The 23,136-nt window shown below is 44.8% G+C and overlaps 1 protein-coding gene across 1 annotated transcript in view; it reads right to left on the bottom strand.

Moving 5' to 3' along the window:
- Nucleotides 1-22,546, bottom strand: part of LOC113419046 (sulfotransferase 1E1-like) — a 52,280-nt gene extending 29,734 nt beyond the window's left edge. The window contains exons 1-2 of the mRNA XM_087969074.1: nt 22,399-22,546; nt 14,155-14,206 (exon numbers count right to left, since the gene is read on the bottom strand). Of these exons, the coding sequence (XP_087825200.1) occupies nt 14,155-14,206; nt 22,399-22,546 (200 nt within the window). The remainder of the gene's footprint in view (nt 1-14,154; nt 14,207-22,398) is intronic.
- Nucleotides 22,547-23,136: the final 590 nt, after the last annotated feature.

Below are 23,136 nucleotides of genomic sequence, written 5' to 3'. Positions count from 1 at the left end.
CCCTGGCCGACTCGCTGTGGGAAAATTCAGCAATTCAATTTAACTCTTTCAAATAATTTTTAAAATTATTACAATTTTTGTAATTCACATTTCATTTCATGCCTATCCCAGATTGAGAAGAACAGAATTGGTGCCAAATCCAGACTGAACACCCAGTTGACTGTGGGATGAACCATAATAATAATTTCTTTTCCAACCTCTCAATCCTCTGTTTTTTAAAAAAAAAAAAAAATTGGGGGCTCTATTTAGCTTGTAATGGCTTGAAAGGATATGCTTCAGAGGTGGGTATTCAGCAGGTTCTGACCAGTTTTGGAGAACCGGTAGTGGAAATTTTGAGTAGTTCGGTGAACTGGCAAATGCCACCTCTGACTAGACCCACCTCCATCTATTCTCTGCCTCCCATTGAGTCCCAGCTGATCGGCTGGGTCTTCTTTTGTTGCCCTGCACAGGAGAATGGAGCTGGAAAGCAGGTTAGTGGGGTGGGGAGGGAATGGGGATTTTGCAGTATCCTTCCCTTGCCATTCCCACCAAGCCACGCCCATCAAGTCACAGCCACATAATTGGTAGTAAAAATCTTTTGAATCCCACCACTGATATGCTTGGAAAGAATCTAGGCATTATCAAGACATGAAATCATGCAAAAGTGGAAAACAACAAAAATCTATGGACGACATCAAGATTTTTGAGATAGTTTAGTCAGCCATAAATGGCCCAAAGGAGGAAAATCCCTATTTATCAGTTCTTCTCAGCTCCTTCCTTCGCCTCCTCCTGTTCAAATAGCTGATGATGGACTCAGAGCTGAGTAATTTTTGCGCCTCAGGATATGTTTTATTGTAATTATTTCTTCTTCAATGAAACAAGAATGGTCTTTTAATGCATGCTTGATTCATCTAGATGAAGTTAAACATTTTATCATAAGAGTATGTGATGCTTTTTTTTATTTATGTACTTTACTTGTATTGAAGTGCATAAATATCGCAATGCTTCATTCTAATCACTGCACAGTGGTCAGAATGCAGTATTGCAGGAAAATTCTGCCCACTGCCAGGAGTTTGATCCTGACCAGCTCAAGGTTGACTCGGCCTTCCATCCTTCCAAGGTTGGTAAATTGAAGGCTTAGATTGTTCGGGGCAATAGGCTGAATCTGTAAACCACTTAGAGAGGGCTGTAAAGCACTGTGAAGAGGTATATAAGTCTAAGTGCTATTGCTAGCTTTAGTTCTGTTTTGGACACTTCATTTGTTGATCTATCTCTCAAGAGAAGTCTGTAATGTTGGGGGGAAATGAAAGGAAAGAGAAAAAAGAGGAAGATCAGAAGAAAGCTTGGTGACTCAGTTGGAGTAATGGACGTACTGTTGGAAAACCTGATACGCTAAAATGTAGAAAGTAGAATAATAGAGGTGGAAGGGATCTTGGAAGTCTTCTAGTCCAATGCCAGTTTGAGGCCTTTTCCGGCCTCCCAAAGGCTTGAGGAAGGCTTCTACAGGTTTCTGCAGGCTTTGCAGGCCGAAAACTAGCCCCATTTCCTCATTTCCTGTTTTTCCGAAAATACCAGAAGTGACGAAACGGGGCTAGTTTTCGGCCTGCAAAGCCTGCAGAAGCCTTCCTCGAGCCTCTGGGAGACCGAAAAAAAGCCTCAAACTGGCTGAAAATCAGCTGTGAGGTGCAGTACAGATAAGAGGTTGGCAGGAGTGGGTGGGTGGGGATTGCGTGAGCATGCGTAGGGGGTGGGGGGGTGCATTGCCTTCTGGGTGCTGGCACGTGAGCGCAAGCATGCCAGCACACGCACAATTTTTGGCATAGGAGCCCAAAATGATTAGCTACCATTGTCCTATATCTTTTCAGAGAAATGGCCATCCAGTTTCATCTTGGAAACCTCCAGTGATGGCATTCCTACAACTTCTGGAGGCAAGCTATTCCATTAGTTGATTGCTCTCATCATTAGGAAATTTCACTCCTTGGTTAGTTTCCACCCATTGTTTCTTGTCTTACCATCTGGTGCAACTGGAGAATAGGTTGAACCCTCTTCTTTGGGGCAGCCCCTTAGATACTGGAACACTGCTATTATGTCGTCCCTGGTTCTTCTCTTCACTAGACTAGCCAAGCCCAGTTCCTGTGTAACTGTTCTTCATATGTTTTAGCCTCCAGATCCCTAATCATCTTTGTTGCTCTTTTCTGCACTTTTATCTAGAGTCTCCACATCTTTTTCATATCATGGCAACCAAAACCAGATGCAATATTCCAAGTGTGGTCTTACCAAAGCATTAAAAAGTGGTACTAACACTTTACATCAGTGGTTGCCAATCGGTGGGCCTTGAGAAAATTTTGGTGGGTCGCAGAGAAATCTCACTCCCAGAGCATCCCCACAAAGCAATTAATCCAGGCTGGGCAGAAACACAAGCCTGCGCAGCCCACATGGCCCGTGGGAACCCTCCCCGCCCACTCACTCCTTACCTAGTAAACTTGCCTGATAAATTGCTATTTTTCCTTTTTCCGACCATCATTTGTTCTGCTGTGCCGGGAGATTTAGATTAGCTAGGAAGCAGGAAATGGTCGGATTTCTTGCTTTCAAACTAGTCTTTAGATCTTCTGCTCAGCACAGCCGAACCTCCCTTAGGACTGAAGGTTTGCTTGCAAGCAAATTCAGTGCAGACTCACAGCAAGCAAATTTGAGAGACTGAGCTAGCTGATGGCAGATAGATAGATCACTGAATGATTCTGTGAGCAATTTAATCTGCCTGCTTTGCCTGATTTTGGGTAAAAGTTGCTCTTTTTATAAAAAAATTCAATATTTACATGCATGGTGTGTTGTGAGTTAATTTTGTGAGTTTGCTTGCAAGCAAATTTTATGTGACAGACTGAGCTAGCCAATGGCAGATAGATAGATCTCTGAATGAATCTGTGATTCTGTGAGCAACTCAATCTGCCTGCCTGCTTTGCCTTATTTTGGGTAAAAGTTGCTCTTTTTTTATAAAAAGATCAATATTTATATAAATATTTATAATATTTACATACAAGCCATGCCCAGCCAGTCACATGACCACCAAGCCACACCTACAAATTAGGCCATGCCGACAGAACTGGTTAGTGGTCCCTGGGGTCTAAAATTATGAGTTTGGTGGGTCCCTGAGGTCCAAAATTTGGTGACCCCTGATTTACATGATCTTGATATTATTTATTTATTTATTTATTTATTTATTTGATTTGTCAATTGTTTACAAGATAATAAGTATAAGTGTATACATAGTTGTGAATACATGAGATGGGTACATATAAGAAAAATAAAAGAATAGAGAAACAATAGGACAGGGACGGTAGGCACGTTGGTACGCTTATGCACGCCCCTACAGACCTCTTAGGAAAGGGGTGAGGTCAATGGTAGACAGTCTAAGGTTAAAGTTTTTGGGGTTTGGGAAGAGACTACAGAGTCGGGTAGTCTCTTATTATCTAGTCTATATTATATCTAGTATATTATATATACTATATATAATATAGTATATTATATATATTATATATTATATCTAGTAGTTGATATTATCTCTCTGTTGATGCAGCCTAGGACTGTGTTGGCTTTCTGGAGGCAGCTATAACACCTTAATGAGCCATGGTGGCGCAGTGGTTAGAATGCAGTACTGCAGGCTACTTCTGCTGATTGCCGGCTGTCAGGAGTTCGATCCTTATCAGCTCAAGGTTGACTCATCCTTCCATCCTTCCAAGGTCAGTAAAATGAGGACCCAGATTGTGGGGGGGGAGGGGGCATAGGCTGACTCTATAAACCGCTGAGAGAGGGCTGTAAAGCCCTGTGAAGCGGTATATAAGTCTAAGTGTTATTGCTATGCCCATTGCCATTTGGAAGGACCATACTCTAGATTGGTGCATTCTGGGATGAAGAAGCATTCTGTTTTTCACATTTAAAAAGACAAAAGTATATTCCCTGTCAAAAGAATGGTGGTAGGACACTTTGAGAGGTTGGAAGAACCCTGAAAATGGCTGGTTGTTGCTACATTTTTAGTGTCTTGTGAGAAACAGACCGGGGTCATTTTAATCAAATCCAAGGAAGGTATTTTTCCCATGCAAAGAGCTGCCAAGCTCAACCGTGAGACACATAAAATCATTTATGAAACTTTAATTGAAATCTAAAGTCCAGCGAAAGGTACGGGCTTTGTTGTAAAATATTTTTTGTTTATTTATTTATTTAAAAGGTTTATACGGCTGCCCATCCGTCCATAACTCTGGGACACTCACAACAGCTGTAAAACCAGGAGCTATAAAATGTTCCAAAAACAATAAAATAATAAAACGATCAGACAAAAACAAAAAAAACCCTGCAACATAATCATCTTCCTACGATGCCCCATAGCGAGCTCCCGTCTCACCTCTCCTTCTTGTTTTGTAATATTGCAGAGAGATAATTTCAGATTAACAGAGTTGGAAGGGATCTTGTAGGTCATCTAGTCCAACCCTCCCCACCCAAGCAGGATACTCTACCCCATTTCTGACAAATAGCAGTCCAATCTCTTCTTGAAAGCCTCCAGTGATGAAGCTCCCACAATTTCTGAAGGCAACTTCTGTTCCATTGGTTGACTGTTCTCACTGTCAGAAAGTTTCTCCTTATTTCCAGGTTAAATCTCTCCTTGTTCAGTTTCCATCCTTGTCTGGCGTTCAGGTGCCTTAGAAAATAGCTTGACCACCTTCCTCTCTGTGGCATCCCCTAAAATATTGGAACACTGCTATCATGTCTCTCCTGGTCCTTCTCTTTACTAGACTAGCCCTGCCCAGTTCTTGCAACTTTTCGTTGTATGATTTAGTCTCCAGTCCCCTAATCATCCTGGTTGCTCTTCTCTGCACTCTTTCTAGAGCCTCAACATCTTTTTTATAATGTGGTGACCAAAACTGGATGCAGTACTCTAGGTGTGGTCCTACTAAGGCTTTATAGAGTGGTATTAGTACCTCCCTTGATCTTGATGAGGTCTTCTTACCCCATCAATCGTCTGAGAACAGAACTGGAATGCAGGTAAGTGGGGTGGGGATTTTGCAGTAACCTTCGTCTGCCATGCCCACCAAGCCACGCCCACAGAACCAGTAGTAAAAAATTTTGAATCCCACCACTGGCCCAGTTCCTGCAACCATTCATGGTATGTTTTAGCCTCCAGTCCCCTAATCATCCTGGTTGCTCTTCTCTGCACTCTTTCTAGAGTCTCAACCTCTTTTTTATAGTGTGGTCACGCGGTCAAAATTCAGATTCTTGGCAACTGACTCATCTTTATGACGATTGCCATGTCCCGACCTCCTGACAAGCAACATCTATGGGGAAGCCAGACTCGTTTAACGACCGTGATATTAAATGAACAACTGCAGGGATTCACTTAACAACGGTGGCAAGAAAGGGCATAAACGGGGCAGAGCTGACTGAACAAATGTCTCACTTAGCAACAGAAATTCTGGGCTCGATTGTGGTCGCAACTCGAGGACTACACCCATATTTTAAGCCATGCCTGTTGCGTGGACAAGTGAATCACACGGTTCTTAACCAAGTCCATCTTTCCTCACTGACGTTGCTTATCAGAAGGGAAGGTGGCAGGTAACAATCCCAGGTTCCTAGGTTGCTGCAATCATCGTAAATCCTAGATCACATGACCACGGGGAATCACATGATTGTAAAGGTCATACATGTGAAGACCAGTTGCAAGTCATTTTTTTCAGTGCCTTCATAGCTTTGGAGAGTTGTTAAACAAATAAATCAAGGACTTACCTGCATCCAATCTGCTTCTGGTCAATAGCATCACCACGTCTCCTGCCAATGAATCCCATTGGTTAATTACAGGCTAATTGAAGAAGTGCTTCCTTATGTCTGTTTTAAATCTCCTGCTGAGTTGTAGTTGAGCTTTGACCACAAGTTATTAAGTTCCAGCCCTCCTGGGTAAACCAGACAAGAAAACACAACTAGGTGAGCTAAATCTACTTTGTGGTAGAGCAACATTAACAGAAGATGTGGTGATGCTATTACTAGGGGTGAGATTCTGCCAGCTCAGGCCGGTTCCGGCAAACCCCTAGCTCCGATTATCAGCTGGCACCGAACTGGTTCGCTCTGATGATCATGTGGGCCCGCCTACGCGCCCCTGCGCTGTACTCACCTGTATCTGCTTAGCTGATTCGCGTGGCAGAGTGGATTGCTGACCCTCAGCTGTGTTACTTCCCCGAAGTAACATTGAAGGCAAGTCATTTCGAAAGCTGCGCTTGCGCATGCAACACGTGCACAGTGCACATACAGCGCACACACAACATGCACACAGCCCACACACAACGCGCGAAGTGCACAATTAGCGAACCGGTTGTTACACCAGCAGGATCCCACCACTGGCTATTAACCAGAAAAGCCATGGTGATGCAGTGGTGGAGAATGCAGTATTGCAGGCTAACTCTGCCCCGCTGCCAGCAGTTCAATCCCGATCGGCTCAAAGTTGACTCAGCCTTCCATTCTTCCAACATCGGTAAAATGGGGACCCAGATTGTTGGGGGAAATAGGCTGACTCTGTATACTGCTTGGAGATGGCTGTAAAGCACTGTGAAGTGGTATGTAAGTCTAAGTGCTGTTGCTATTGCTATCTTACAAGTTTGAAGGCACAGACTTCCTGCCGTCAAAGCTGCTTCATGCATTAGGGAAGGTCCTTCCTAAGTTTCTTTCTCTTACCTTGAAGTAGTGGTGGACTGCTGCCAGTGCAGACCGGTTCTACCGAACCGGTTGTTCCGACCATCAGTTGGTCCCGCCCGCCCACCCCTGCCCTCTCCTGTCCTATATTTCTTCTTTCCGCCTCAATTGATTCACGCGGTGCAGCTGATTTCCGCACCTCAGCTGTACTATTTACTGGGGATGCCCTAGAAGGGAAGCATTTGAGCTTCAAATTACTGTATGTTGAACGCTGTGTGTGCTCACAAGCCAGTTATTAAACCAGTTGCAACCCACCGTTGCCTTTAAGCCACTGGGGGCTGCTGCCTCTTGTCTCTGATTGTGTCTTTGGCAGCTTCTCTCCCTCTCGTCCCCCAAGGTCACTCACACATTCCATCACAAGCAAGTCGTTTCAGTTATGTTTCTATGAAACACTATTTCCAGGGGTGGGCTTCAAAAATTTTAGCAATGGGTTCGCTGCCCGGTTGCTGGGTGGGCGTGGCCATGGTGGGCGGGTCTAGTTGGCCTCCTGAACCATGGTGGTGGGGGGGTCATTTTTGCCCTCCCCGAGCTCCAGAAGCTTCCCTTGAGCCTCCAGGAGGGTGAAAATGACCTGCCTGGACGCTCTCTGGAAGCCGGAAAGAGACCCATTTCCGGCCTTCCTGAACTTCCAGGGGGGCCGTTTTTCACCCTCCCCGAGCCTCTGCGCACGCCCTGCACTTAACCTGCATCCAAAACAAGCCGCATGGGGACTTCTGGGAGGGGTGGGGCGGGGTAGGCGGGGCCATCCAGGAGTGGGATTTGGGGGTTCTCTGAACTGCACAGAATCTTAGCTAGGGGCTTCCCCGAACCCCTGTGAACCCCCAGCAGCCCCACCCATGACTATTTCCGTGAGACACTGAACCATGAACTCAGGGGTGGGATTCAAAATTTTTAACAACCGGTTGTGTGGGCGTGGCTTAGTTGGTGGGCGTGGCTTGGTGGTCATGTTATTGGCTGGGCGTGGCCAACTCAATATCACTCACATCGAGGCACGCATCTCCTCGCCTGGCCTCTCATGACTGTGGTGATTCTGCAACAGTCGTAAGTGTGAAAAATGGTCATAAGTCACTTTTTTCAGTGCCATTGTAACTTTGAATGGTCACTCCACACAAAAAGTACCAGCAAAGGAGGGGAAAAAAACTCCAGAGACATTCCTGAGACAGGAAGTGTAGTCCTGCCAAGAATGTAATAAGGGTTAACGGAGAGGCAGTTTCTGTAAGCAACACCAGAATGTTTCCTTCTTGCCTTCCTTACAGGATTAGCCCAGTAATTTCTTCTAACAACCGGTTCTCAGAACTGCTTAGAATATTAACAACCGGTTCTAGCAAATAGGTGCAAACTGGTAGAATCCCACCCCTGCATGAACTGGTACATCAGATTTTAGCTGAATGTGTTAGACAGATCCAACTTGCATGATTAATTTATGACTGATTTGAGTAAAAGAGGATTAAGTGAATCAGGATTGTGTTGCCGAGACATAACCGCAATGCCCTTGTTGTGGCCTTGCTGGAAATGATTAGATTAGTCAAGGTTGCAAAACAAACCATAGATGGTTAGGAACCTTGAAAGCCATTTACACAATATATAGCTAATTAAATGTGATCTCGCATACTAATATCTAAGGGTTTTCAAGAAATGTTAATTTTATGTTTTGAAATAAATAATTTAAACCTTCCAAACTTTAACCTTTCAAAAAAGCTAGGACGGGTGTGTTTTGCTTTAATTGAATCCATTGTTTTATTGAACAAAACATTTCACCTTTAAACTTACTGAAATGCTTGAGAATCAGAGTGGCAAAAAAATCCAGCTCACCTCTGTTGCCTCTAATGGAATTAGAATGGGATAAAAATCTGACTTTATGAGTTTTTAATTCAAAGTTGGACCTGCCTCTGTTAACAAGACACAATTCCTAGAAAGCTTGCAAGTTTTATGTGCTTAATAAGACAGATGGATGCATTTCCAAAGGACAAAAAATGAATGAAATTATAAGGCGGCCTTGAAGCCACCTGAGCCAAGAAGGCTATTTTAAAAAATTAATAAATGAGTGCTACTAAAAGCTTCTGAGATAATCATTCTTGATTTCTTTCTTTTCTTTCTTTTGCAGCTGCTCTCTAACTTAGTATATACAGCCATTTTTATTCTTTCTTTCCAAACATAGCAAAATGTCTCTAAATGTTGAACAGAAGGTGGGGGGAAATGGATATCGGAAGAGAAACAGCAGCCAGAGAAAAATTCAGTATGAAATAAAAGGGTTTTTTAAAGAGAATATTTAATAGAATCATTTGCATTTCTTTTGCTTTCCTTTTTTAAAAAAATAGATTCAAACTTTTTCATCCGTTCATTAAATGGAATGGTTTTAAAAAGGACTGAGTAGTTTTTGGGAAATAATTTGGCCCTCAAATTTAATACTTGCTTGCAACTCTTTTTAAAGCATCTATATCCTATTCTGGAAGGATCCAGCTGCCCGTCAGCTTTGGAAGCCATATTAGCACCAGATGCTTCCACACTGCCACATTCTTGAGCCTGGGAAAATGGGAGGGGGGATTTCTTGGAGTGTATGTGGTTAGACATAATAGCATTCTTCTTCTAAGTCAAGGTCATGTTATTTCTGCACCTGGGTGAGGGGAAGTCTCAAGTTGGGACGGATGGTGATTGGGGCATGTGATGCCATGAGAGGTGTAGGGGGTGGATTTGTAGTTTTTTCTTATTGCAAGGAAGCCCGGAACTTTCAGATTTCGGGGTTTCCCAGATGTGCCAGTTTACTACTCTAATAAAAGAACTTTGGAGAGGATGTTTGTCTTGGAGTTATTTGTTTGAAGTGGAGGTTTCCTGGAATTCTGATACTGCCCTTTGAAGTTTTCACATGGTCCTGGCTGCAAAGACCCTTTCTGAAATGGAGTTTGAAGTATTGCAAAGGACAATTTGCTACAGCGATTGACCCCAGCTGACTCACTCCAACTGTCTTGTCCCAGCCAACTCGCGGTGGGACAACTCAACCGTGGAAAAATCACAGGAAAAACTCGCCACGGGATAATTCAATGCGGGATAACTCAAAGGAAGGACAAGTGAATTGCAGTGTGCTTTGTCTTGCTTTAGGTTTGAACCTTCTTAAGTTAGAAGTCCTTGAAGCTGCGCTGAGCTGCAATGCTACTTGTCCCTCTCTTGAGTTATCCTGCATTAAATTGTCCCACAGTAAATTGTCCTGAGGTGAATTATCTGTGGCGAGTTGGCTGAGGTGAATTGTCCCATTTCATTGCAACAGCCCCATCGTCCTTTTTTGGCATATGTAAAGTTTATTTATTATTTTATTTATTCATTTGATTTGATTTGTTAATCGCTTACAAGATAATAGATATAATAGATATAAGAATAAACTTGAGTATGAATACAGGAAATAGGTACGAATAAACGGGGACAATAAGACTTATGCACAATCGTGCCTACAAAACTTCACAAAACTGGTGAAATTTTACAAATTTTCAATTTTTACAAATTTTACAAAAGTTGAAGATTTGGAAGCCAAATAAAATGAAAATATCATTGGAAAGTTATTGTCAACCCTCAAGTGAGCCTGGCTGAGGCCATCTTTGAGGCTTCATGATTGCCACAAAGTGAAGAGGGAGAAAGGGGGATTTTAGATAGCTCAGCTTGGTCATCAAAAGAAAGAGTTTTCCTGTGGGAACCAAGGTCATTCCAACAAGTAGCTGAGAAGAGGAGGAATGGAGTAACCAGGCAACCTGCCAGCACCACTTTTGGAAAATGTGACCGGTGACCTGGGGGGGAAGGGGCAAATTTTACTTTTTAATTAGGGTGAAAAACCACGGGAACCTTCAGAGTCGGTTTTCACCAATTGTACCAATATGATGTCTCCAATAAATTGTTCTTTAAGGAATATACCTGCTTCAGAGTTTTGCTTTCAATCGGTGCATTACTTGGAACATTGACAGTGATATGGAATGTGAGCTGTTCTCGGTAGCCAAAAGGCAAATACTGAATATTTGTAGCTCAGGGTTGACCAGGAGTGAGGAGTGGGCTGATACTGGTTTGCACTGGTTTGGGTGAACCGGACATTAATCTGGTTCGCTGAACTTGCAGTTGCAATGACAGGCTGGCCCCATCCACTCCACCCCACCCCTCCCAGGAGTCTCCACACAGACTGTTTTGGATCCCAGGTAAGTGCAGGGTCCATGCAGAGGCTCAGGAAGAGCAAAAAATGGGCCTCTCAGGGGCTCCAGAAGGCCAGAAACAGCCCCATTTCCAGCCTCCAGAGCCCGGGGAGGCCATTTTTGCCCTCCTGGATCTCGAGGAAAGCCTCTGGAGGCCGGGCAGTGTGAAAATGCCCTGCCCCCTGCCATGGTGCAGGAAGCCAACTAGGCCATGCCCACCTAGCAACCAGGCAGAGAACCGGTTGCTAAATGTCCTGAAGCCCACCCTTTGAGTAGAGTCCTTGGTGCTGTCTGAGCTTGGTGGTTTTCTTGCAGGCGTCTCATGACCCAACTAGGTAATGTCATCAGTGTTGTTAATGAGGTCCTTGGTGCATCAGAGACCACCAGGATTTGTGTTTCATTCCTGGAATCTCCTTTTCTTTCAGTGAACATTTGAAGAAAGCACAGAAGTCAGACGCTCGATTCAAAGAGGCAGCAGAGATAGGCCGAGAACCAAACCCACTTTGAAGGCCAGCTGGATGGGCTGGGTCAATGATCCTCTCTCAGCCCAACTTACCTCTCTTGTTTTGGGAGTAAAATGAAGACAAACGTTTATGTGAGCTGTCTTGAAATCCCAGAACAGAGATGGAACATTTGTTATTATTCATCAAGGAATATCACATCGCAAGAGCCAATGGGGGGTGTGGAGGGAGAGACCTACCTTTTTGACAGATGTTCTTTGACATTTGAGTTCCAGGTTATGATCAGCACATAAGTGTAGCAAAAGAATGTACTATTCTTAAATGAGCTGTATGCTACCAGGATTTCCTTTGCGTAGGAAAATAAATCGAAGGCTGGGCTAGCGCCACAGAAGGAATGCTATAGCACAGTCAGGCTGAGCTATAAGGAAATAGGCAAGATGCATATTATGCAAGTCCATAATGTTCAGTTGTTCGCAATGGGAGCCTGTGGGAAGAAAAACACTTTAGGCACAAGGAAACCGAAAAGATTGCTTTGTGTTGTGAGTTCCCTGCGCACTCAAAGTGGTGTGGAACAATGCAGTCATGATGCAAATCAACCATGCAGCTTCATTCATTGGAGAAAATGCTTTTGAGGGGAGAAAACATAAAAGTAAATTTACGGAAAGCTCAGAATCAAATATTTAGGCTTCCGATAAGTCTAGATCGTGAGTTGACCTTGATTGGCAGCATTCTTCCTGGTTTTCCTACCAGGTCGTACCTGGAGACACGGAGCTTTTGGGTGTAGTGCAATCCATTGCAATGTTCTTCCAAGGAGGTGCTCTCCTTTGAGATCAACCCAAGGCCTTTTTAAACTGGACAGAGGAAAAAAATGAGCCATCTCTCATTCCATGTGCTCTGGCTAATGTTCACTCGCCATCATCTAAACCACCATCGTGTCCTGCCGTTCTGTTGGAAGGGTAGAAGGAGGAGGTTTGCTCGCATGCTGTTGCTGTAACTGCTTGGAAATTAGGGAGAGGGGTTGTCTTTGGAGATGGGGCGGACTCCCTCCCAGCTGGTTCTAGCCTGGTTTCAAGGCCCTCGTGCTCTGAGGGTGAACTGTTATCTGCTTAGCACCTCAGCGTTCTCAAAACAACCCGAAGGTGAGTTCTGGTGCTGTCTTAGGCATAACAATCAGTTGGGTGGCTTGGGCCAATTACCAGGAGATGGTGAGGTCAAATCCCACCTTAAGCATGAAAATCAACTGGGTGACTTTGGCTCTCAGCCCAACTCACCTCAAAGGGTTGTTGTTATTGGAGAAAATAGGAGGAGGAAGATGTGCTGGATATGTCCACTACCTTGCATTATTTGTAAAAAAAAATAATGAAGGCAGGAAATGAATACATACATAGATACATACATATATACAGGCATAATGCTCTCGTTCCCGGAGGCGGCCTTTGTACAAGAACACAGCTGTTGAGTTGCAAATCAGAAGGAGAAGGTGTGTATGTGGGTGTGTGAGTATCCCTGTTGTTCAACCCCAACGCAATCAATAACTCATCTCGTTTGCACACGCATTGTTGGGAATTGCTTCGGGTTCTTCAGAGAACAAAGAGATCATGTCTTCTGGCAGCTAATCAGGAGATGAAAGGTGAAGAAGAGAATGGCAGTTGCGGATATAATGTGTGAACACAAAGGAAGACAAATGTTCGCTTGTGTAGCTGTTAAGCTGCAAGATCATCCATCAAACGAAACAAGAAAGAAAGAAAAGCAATTAATGTTCTCTTGTTACTAAATATGAAATGCTGAATATTCCGTCTCTGTTCTTGGATTCCAGCCAGCAGGAAGAAAAGCCCAAAGCATTAGAAATTAATTGAGAAATAAAATGTCATCTAAGTAATGTGGAGAAATATATTTCCATCAGGCTGGGAAAAGGAAGGGAAAATCAATACTGTTTAAAACAAATCAGTGTGTTGTAAAGAAGAAGGTGGCCACGGTTTTTCGTTTGGTTAAATGGCAGGTGAGGAACAAGGGGACCTTCACATCTGCTGGCAATTCTCTTTCTTTTCTTCAGCTAGAAGGAAATGTGACTGCAAAGCTACCATGATTTGAGAGATTTAAGGAAGAAAGCCAGACCTTTGCATCTAAAGCTGATGTGCAGATCAGACTGTTGGAAGTTAAAAACCCACCCCTCTCCTAGAGAAATGAAATATTTTAAGCTATAGTAAAAAGGCAGAACATTTCCCCTAAAAGACCAGTAGAAATTTAGAGAGGCAGAAACTCAGCCCCCCCCCCAGCACCACCACCTTTGTTAATGGGTCATTAAGGTCTGGGGCAGTCTATTCTACATAACAAAGATCTACCTCCTTCAAGCAGAATTATTTCATTGCCCTTCATTGCATCACCCACCAAGTTTCAACCAAACAGCACACAGACAACCTACAAAGCTAGCTATGACCTCTGATAGCAACCAGTCAGGATACTCTTCCTGTGCTCCAGGAAGTTGAAAGCCCAAAGAGGGTATAAAACCCAGGTACTCTCAGCATCTCTTCCCTTTTCTTTGCCCAAGAGCTCCAAGCCATGTGATCCTGTCCACCATTAAACTATCTTTCCAAACAGCCTCCATGTTTCCAGTGTCGTTTTCCCCACTTGGAACTGAACCCAGATGGACATTTCTTCCAACAAGACCTTGGTTAACAACCGTACATTGCATTTCAGCTGTCGCCGCCTTAAATAAGTGTTTCTCAACTTTATAACTCCAAGATGTGTGGACTTCAATTCCCAGCATTACCCAGTCAGCATGCAACCAGTTGTAAGTCGAGGACTACCTACTCTCTTACCAGAGGCATGAAGACAGCTGGGTGACCTTGGAGCAGTCACTCTCCCTCAACCCTGGGAAAAGACAAGGTCAAATCATTTCTGAATAATCTTGCCAAGAAAACCGCAGGGAATTCTGCAGGCACTTGCCAGGAGTCAACCACTGATTTAAATGGCAAGGAGAATCATCACCCCGCTCCTTTTAATATAAGAAAGTCCCCACATTAGCAAAGAAATGCCCCCAACCCCTGGAAGAAAAAACGCATCCCTGAAGAAAAACCACTCAAGCAGTCCAGCCCCTGTGAATGGATATTTAGATTTACAAGCTGTTCCGTTCATAAACAAAATGCCTTCAGCTACAGCCGCCACAGAAGGCTGGAATTGATCAGATTAAAAAGCAGAGAGACAAAAGACACCTAAAATATGTATTTCCCCACCCAGCTCCAAGGGTGAGTCATCTCCACAGGACATGACTCTTCAGCCACAAGAGGAGCCAGGCAACAACAATTAGAATGTCAGCTTTGGAAGCCATATTGACACCGGATGCTTCCACACTGCACCATTCTTGAGCTTGGGAAAATGGGAGGGGGGAATTTCTTGGAGTGTATCTGGTTAGACATAATAGCATTCTTCTTCTAAGTCAAGGTCATGTTATTTCTGCACCTGGGTGAGGGAACGTCTCAAGTTGGGACGGATGGTGATTGGGGCATGTGAGGCGATGATGGGTGCAGGGGATGGATTTATAATTTTTTACTTATTGCACAGAAACCTGGAACTTTCTGATTCGGGGTTCCCCAGATGTGCCAGTTTACTATCCAAATAAACAGAACTTTTAGAAAATGTCTGTCTCGGAGTTATTTGTTGGAGTGGAGGTTTTCTGGAACACTGATATAGAATATTAAAAGGATACACTCAAGCATAGATTAAAGTCCATTTCACAATGAGCCTAACTGGGCATACAAATCACAAAGCCTTAGAACCACATAAAAACCCTCCACTCACCAGATGGTTGGGTCAGCTGTTTTCTGCTGATCGATTGTTGTTTTACTTCGTTTCTGATTCCTAAATACCTCCTTCCCAATTGCAGCTTGCCTCCAAATGCATTTCTCCTGCATCTTTCTCCTAGCTTGGAACTGGGCCAGGTTTTACTTCCAACAATTGGTCAATCCTCTGTCAAGGACCTTGGAATACTCATCTCTAATGATCTAAGTGCTAGAACCCACTGTAACTACATAGCCAAAAAGGCATTAAGAGTTGTTAACCTAATCCTACGTAGCTTTTTCTCTGGTAATATCACACTACTAACTAGAGCATACAAAACATTTGCTAGACCAATGCTTGAATACAGCTCATCAGTCTGGAACCTGCATTACGTATCTGATATTACCACAGTTGAGAAAGTCCAGAAATATTTCACAAGAAGAGTTCTCCACTCCTCTGCTCGTTGCAGAATACCTTATGCCACCAGATTTGAAATTCTAGACCTAGAAAACCTAGAACTATGCCGTCTTTGGTCTGATCCAACTATAGTATACAAAATCATACATTGCAATGTCCTACCTGTCAATGAATACTTCAGCTTCAACCACAACAATATAAGAGCACGCAATAGATACAAACTCAAGGTAAACCACACCAAACTTGATTGCAGGAAATACGACTTCAGCAACAGAGTGGTCAAATGTCTGGAATACTCTGCCTGACTCTGTGGTTTCTTTCCCAAACCCTAAAACCTTTAACCTTAGACTGTCTACTATTAACCTCACCCCTTTCCTAAGAGGTCTGTAGGGGGCATGCATAAGTGCACCAATGTGCCTACCATCCCTGTCCTATTGATTCTTTTTTTATTATTTATATCCATTTCATGTATTCATAACCATGTTTATACTTATACCTGTTATCTAATAATTGCTTGACAAATAAAATAAATAAATAAATAAATTGGTACCCACGCACAAGTACACATCCACAGTTATTTGATGCCTACCAGAGTTATCCCTGAGGTTGCCACTAGATGTCGCTTAGAGCATCCCTGATGTCTTCCTCCCATTGGAGCAAGGGTATTCAAACTTGGCAAGTTTAAGACTTGTGGACTTCAGCTCCCAGAATTCCTGAGCTAACATGACTGGAGGAGGAGTTCTGGGAGTTGAAGTCCACAAGTCTTAAAGCTGTCAACTTTGAAGACCCCCTGCTTTGGAGGGTTAAGAAGATGGCAGATGAATAACTTCTTTTGGTCTCCAGGGCCCGGAAAGGCCTATACCATACCTGATCACCCATCTCACCTCGACGTCTATGGAGATTCTTAGTCATCCAGGTCATGGTTGTTCCAAAGGTGCATTTTCAGGAGGCAACTGGACTTTTCTGGCTTTTCTTGGAAGACATTTCGCTTCTCATCCAAGAAGCTTCTTCAGGTCTGAAGAGCTGAAGAAGCTTCTTGGATGAGAAGTGAAATGTCTTCCAAGAAAAACCAGAAAATCCAGTTGCCTCCTGAAAATGCACCTTTCGGATCTCACCTTGATTCTACCTTTCAGAGACAGTGAGGTGACAAGACTCTTGATTTTTTTTGCCAGTTTAGACTAGTGTTTCTTAACCTTAAGATGTGGGGACTTTAACAAATAGACAGTGTAGGGGGACTGGCAGAGCCTGACAGAGAGGAATCAATCTGAAGTCATCACATTCACACCAGTGGTGGGATTCAAAAATTTTTACTACCGTTCTGTGGGCATGGCTTGGTGAGTGTGGTGTGTGGCTTGGTGGGCGTGGCAGGGGAAGGATACTGTAAAATCCCCCTTCCCTCCCCACCCCACTAACCTGCTTTCCAGCTCTGTTCTCCTGTACAGGTCAACCAAAAAGGACCCAGCCAATCAGCTGGGACTTGGGAGGCAGAGAATAGATGTGGGCAGGGCCAGTCACAGATGAGATTTGCTGGTTCTCTGAACTATTCAAAATTTCCGCAACCGGTTCTCCAGAACTGGTCAGAATTAGAGAAGCTATTCAGCCGGTTCGCACCTATTCGGGCGAACCGGTAGCAAGAATTTGGCGTGGGTCGCTGAACTGGTAGCAACATCTTGCTGGCCACGCCCCCAACCCAGTCACCTGGTTTCCGTTCACTCGCTTGCCCCGCCCGCCCGATGCTCGCTTGCCCAAGTTTAAAGGAGGACTGCTCCCCTGCCCTAGCCATGCATTTTCAAGCAGCCACTTGAAAACACATGACTGTGGGCAGAGCAGTGGTCCGTTAACCTGCAAAACTGTTCCAAGGCTGGATTCTTCAAGTATCGCTTCCCCTTGTGAGTAAAGTGCCTGGAGCGAGAGGGAAAAAACGCTGGGGGAGGGGTTGAATCCAGCCATGGGGAAGTTTGCAGGAGCTGCAAATGCAAGTCCGTTAACCTGCAGAACTTCTCCAGTGCTGGATTCACTTCCCCTTGTGAGTAAAGTGCCTGGAGCGAGAGGGAATGAAGGCTGACAGGTGTGTGTGTGTGTGTGTGTGTGTGTGTGTGTGTGTGTGTGTGTGTGAGAGAGAGAGAGAGAGAGAGAAGAGAGAGAGAGAGAAGAAGAGAAAGAAAGAAAGAAAGAAAGAAAGAAAGAAAGAAAGAAAGAAAGAAAGAAAGAAAGAAAGAAAGAAAGAAAGAAAGAAAGAAAGAAAGAAAGAAAGAAAGAAAGAAAAGAGAAAGAAAGAAAGAAAGAAAAGAAAGAAAGAAAGAGGAAGAAAGAAAGAGAAAGAAATAGGGAGAGAGGTGTGTGTGTGTGTGAGAGAGAGAGAGAGAAAGAAAGAAAGGGAGAGAGACAGAAAGAGACAAAGAGAAAGAAAGAAAAAGAAATAGGAAGGAAGGGAGAGAGAGAGAGAAAGAGAAAGAAAAAACTGTGCTATTATTTTTAATTGTTCCATCATTTATTATGTGTTAATATTTTACACTCTCCCTACACCTAGAGTGATTCTACTGCCTTTTTTTTGCCCAGGGCTACCACATTTTTTTTCAGGGTTTACATGCATTCAATGTCTCTAGTCCAGAGCATAAATACATGTGTGTTTAACAGAGTTGAAAGGGGGTTTGGAGGTCTTCTAGTCCAAGCCCCTGCTCAGGCAGGAAAACTGAGGATGCCAAACTCTGAGTAGAGGTCCTGGGAAAGGTGTCAGAATAACACTTAGAAGGGACTTTAGGGGGAACCCTATACCATTTCAGAGAAATGACTGTCCAGTCTTTTAAAAACTTCCAGTGATTGAGCACCCAGAACTTCTAGAGACAGGTAGTTCCACTGGTTAATTGTTCTCACTGTCAGGAAGTTTCTCCTTAGTTTTAGGTTGCTTCTCTCTCTGTTCAGTTTCCATCCATTGCTTCTTGTGTGCCTTCTGGTGATTTGGAAAATACATTGCCCCCACCTTTCTTTCTGGCAGCCCCTTAAAAGCCTGTTGCCTATATCACACTTGAGTAAAGCATGTGAGCCATTTCCTCCTTTCAGTGGTCCATGAAAGTACATCTATAGTATGTAGATAATAAAGTCAAAAAAGGTGAACAACATTTTTACAGAACTATAGATAAGTTGAGGCTGGGTGTGACAAGGAATGGCTGGGAGGGGAGGGGCCAGGTGAGGCAGCCCTTGATGTGAGTGACATTGAGTTGGCCAAGCCCACCCAGTCACATGACCACCAAGCACGTCTACCCAGTTGCATGACCACTAAGCCACACCCACCCAGTCACATGGCCACCAAGCCACGCCCACCAAATAAGCCACACCCACAGAACCGGTAGTAAAAAAAATTGAATTCCACCACTGGTCAGAACCTACGGAATACCACCCAGAGGTCTTGAATTCTGTTGACTCTTATCTAGCACTGATTTAGTGCTGCCCGTTAGCTGTCTAGATTCTTGTGTGAGCAATAATTCTTATTAAAGGGAACTTAATATGTAGTTCTGATTGTTCAAGCGTGACAGACAGATTAAGAGATGACAGCAAAGCTAAACAAAAAACAATACATTATTCATGGGGAAAAAATGTAGGCCCCGGTCCTAAGATTTCGCTGATTCAGCTGCAAGCTTTATGCTTTGCCTTGACATCTTTCACAAAATCATTTTTTTCGAGAGGCCCCTCCACAAAAGGGGTTTGGTGTTGTCCATTCCTAGTTAACAGTGCCGAACCAGTTTCCTAAGAGCAACTCTTGGTAGAACAAAGCAAGCATCTGTGATGATTGAAGGCCGAAAATTAAATGTCAAAGAAAATAACGCAATGCTCACAATACCAGGATTGTGAACTAAGGGCCAGCATCATCTTCTCACCCGCATGTTTGGACTCTGGATTCAAGATACACCTCCTGGCATGTTTTGGCTTACCTTTTTAGCTGTGTTTGCGTTTTGTTGCTTGTGGAAAGCTTCCAAGAGGGACTATTAAGACAACAACGCACAGCTAAACCATTAGTCTTCGTTTCAAAGTCTATCATGGTCCACTAAGCAGAGGAAAGTTAATGGCAGTCATCCATAAGCCACCCGGAATCACTGTGAACTGGGCAGCCATATAAATGTTCTTAATAAAAATAAATAAATAAATAGGGGTCTGTTGTGGAGCGGCGGAGATACGAGGCAGACTCAGTACGTTCGTTTAAAAGGCTTTATTCAGCGAATAAAGGGTTGCCTTGACTGCCTAGGCTAACAAGGCAGATCAGCTGGCGGCAACAGCTGATGCCGTTTGACAGCTCCTTTTATAGCCCGGCTGTCAAACGGCATCAGCCAATGGGAGCGATCAGCGCTCCCGCCAGGACTCCGGACCTGGTTGGGGACTGCAGTCATTTCTATGGATACAACACTCCTTTCCCCCGGCCAGGAGCCTGCGTAGTCTTGTAAATAGGCCGGCCACCTGCGCTGGCGGCCGGACCGCCTTAGTCCCGGGGAATCTCCGGCTGGAGTGAAGTCCTTCGCCCCTGGGGGTGCCCAGGGGGCTGCCGGGGTGTGAGTCCGGTCAGCAGGAGCCTGTGGTGGACCAGGTAGGTTTCCTTTTGTCAGGGAGGCCATGGGTGACAAATACTTGGGTCAGGGCTTTAGTGATGGCCTGAGTGGTAGTGGAGGGGAGTAGAGCAAGGTCAATCCACTTGGAAAAAGAATCCACTAAGACTAGGAAGGTCCCTAGCACTTTCCCACCTGGCAGGGGTGGCTGCTGGTGGGGCTGGTCTGGTAGATTGGCAAGGTTGGCATGAGCTTACCCAGCTGGAGATTTGGGCATCCATGCCTGGCCACCACACGTAGCTGCGGGCCAGAGCCTTCATCCTTACGATGCCCGGGTGGCCTTCGTGCAGGACCTTTAAAATTGGTGTCTGTAGAGTGGCTGGGATGACCACCCTTGTTCCCCACAATAAACAACCCCGCAGGGGTGATAACTCTTGTCTGCGAATCTTGAATGGCATGAATTCAGGAGTGTATTGCGTTTCAGGACACCCCCTCCCCACCCAGTCCAGGACTTGGGCAATTACCCTGTCTTTTTTGGAGTGCGTTGCAATGTCTTCAGCTGTAATAGGTAAATTGAGTTCGTTGACTTCAAAAATAGCATGTATGGGTGCGGGGTCTTCGACTGGTACTGGCAGGGGGCAGCGACTAAGGGCATCTGCATGGCACAATTTTTTTCCTGGGCGATGCACTAGTTTGTATGAATACAGAGTCCACCTGGTCATCCTAGGTGACAGGACCTGTGGGGTTTGCTTGTCCCCTGACAAAAGGCCTAGAAGTGGTTTATGGTCAGTTATAAGTTCAAAGTAGTGACCAAAAAGGAATTCGTGGAACTTTTTAACAGCAGCTACTGCAGCCAAAGCCTCTTTATCAATCTGGCTGTAGTTTCTTTCTGCAGCAGAGAAGGTTCTTGAGAAGAAGGCAATTGGTGCCTCAGAGCCATTGGGAGCCTGTGGCTCAGGACTGCCCCTACACCAAAAGGGGAAGCGTCTGCTGCCAGGACTAGGGGGAGTTGCTGGTTAAACTGGATTAAAACTGCATCAGATGTTAGTAAGGACTTGACTGATTTGAAAGCGTGGGCTTCCCTAGGTCCCCAATGCCAGGGGGATTGTTTATCTAAAAGTCCGTGCAAAGGCTCTGCAATAGATGCTTTATGAGGGAGGAATGAAGCATAAAAGTTCAGTAGCCCTAAGAAGGCTTGGAGTTCAGTCTTGTTGGATGGTGTGGGTGCCTCGTGGACAGCCCTGACTTTGGACTCAATTGGGTGAATACCAGAGGCATCAATCCTGTAACCTAGGAAGTCCACTTGCTTAGTGGCGATGGTGCACTTCTCCCTTTTTAGTTTGAGGCCATGCTGTCTAAACCTGTCAAGGACTGCTCTAACCCTTTGCAAAAGTTGAGACTTGTTCGTGGCTGAAACCAAAATGTCGTCAAAATAAGGGACTACGCCTGGGAGCCATGAGAGACTGAAAAATACCAGGGGCCACACTAACACCAAATTGGAGGCGTTTGCATTTGAATGCACCCCTATGGGTGACTATGGTTTGCAATTCTGCAGTCTGGTTATCAACAGGAAACTGTTGGTAGGCCTGGGACATATCCAACTTGGCAAAGAGAGTGCCAGGTTCAAAGGTGTGTAGCAGGTGTTGGATCACAGGGACAGGGTATGCGCTGGCTTGCAGGAAAGGATTGAGGCAAGTCTTGTAATCAGCGCAGATTCTCACGCTGCCATCTTTTTTAAGTGGGGTGACTATGGGGGTCTCCCACTTAGCAAAATCCACTGGTTCTAACACCCCCTGCTTTAACAATTTATCCAATTCTAAGTCTAACTTGGGGCGGATAGCAAAAGGTACTCTGCGTGGCTTGAGGCGAATGGGAGTTGCCTGTGGGTCTACATTGAATGAGATAGCGGTACCAGAATAGCACCCCAATTCGTTGCTAAACACATCAGAATAGTCTCTGAATAGGGAGTCTACTTCAGAGGTTGAAACAGCATGGATACCAGTTACACTAAGGCCAAGAGAAGGGAACCATTCTCCGTAGAACTGCTACGAGCATCCATAGGATGGGAGGTGCTCCAGTCTTGCTTCATACAGGCTGAGCTAGTAAAAGAGCGGGTAAAAAAGGAGGCCGCTGTGGCCGATCTTATGGCCCAGGCGCTCGCCGAAGCAAGACTGGAGCACCTCCCATCCGATGGATGCTCTACTGTTCCACGAGAAGAGGCGTATCAGGTAAGAACCAACGCCCAATCTAGTCCCAACAAACTGGGGAGGGCACCATCAACTACCACCAAAGGCAAATGGCCTTTAAAGTTTTGGAATTGAATTAAAAACTTGCCTTTCCCGAGGACAGGGATGTTCTTGCCCTGGTAGTCCCGTAGGGTCAGGTGGCATTTCTGGAGCTTCTTTTTGGATATTCTGGGCTGAATCTTCTTCAGGGTCTCCCAGGAGATGATTGAGAGTGCAGATCCCGTGTCCACCTCCATTCTGCAAGGCTTACCTTCTGAAAAAACCAAAAATACTTATTTTGTTAGAGTCTTTAGAAGTGTGGTCTGAGTGGTAGCAGGTATAGCCATCCTCAACTTGCCTTTGAAAATTAGCAGTAGACTGAGGTCTCTGAGGAAAAGTTCTCCCTGCTTGGCAGACTCTAGCTAGGTGGCCTTTCCTTTGACAGTTCAGGCAGGATGCCCTAAGGTGGGAACCTCCGCAGCTCAGACAGATGGGTGGCTGCCTGGGGGAGAGGTTGGTCTTTTGCCTAGCTCCTTCTTGTGGGGGGCTTCTGCTGTCTAAGGCGGTTTATGTCCATTGTGCCTTCAGGGTCTTCCTCTAGGGAAACTTCCTCAGAGTGGATAGTGGAGCTTCCTAGCCTGATAGGAGTCCCTTGAATTTCAGCTGCTGATTGAGCAGATAGCTCAGCAGCTTGGGCTTCTTCTATTGCTATGGTCAAGGTTAAGTCTTTTTTGGCTAGCAAACGTCTTTGAAGCCTCAGGTCCCTGACCCCACAGACAATCTGATCCAGAAGCATGTCTTCTAGGTAGTCTCTGAACCCGCACTGTAGGGCGGCTGATCGCAAGGC

This window comes from Notechis scutatus, chromosome 6 (genome assembly GCF_049901735.1).
Source record: "Notechis scutatus isolate UNSWTSFEM ecotype Mainland chromosome 6, rNotScu1.2, whole genome shotgun sequence".
Taxonomy (NCBI): domain Eukaryota; kingdom Metazoa; phylum Chordata; class Lepidosauria; order Squamata; family Elapidae; genus Notechis; species Notechis scutatus.
Note: the sequence above shows the minus strand (reverse complement) of the source record. Positions and strands in the feature narration are given on the sequence as shown.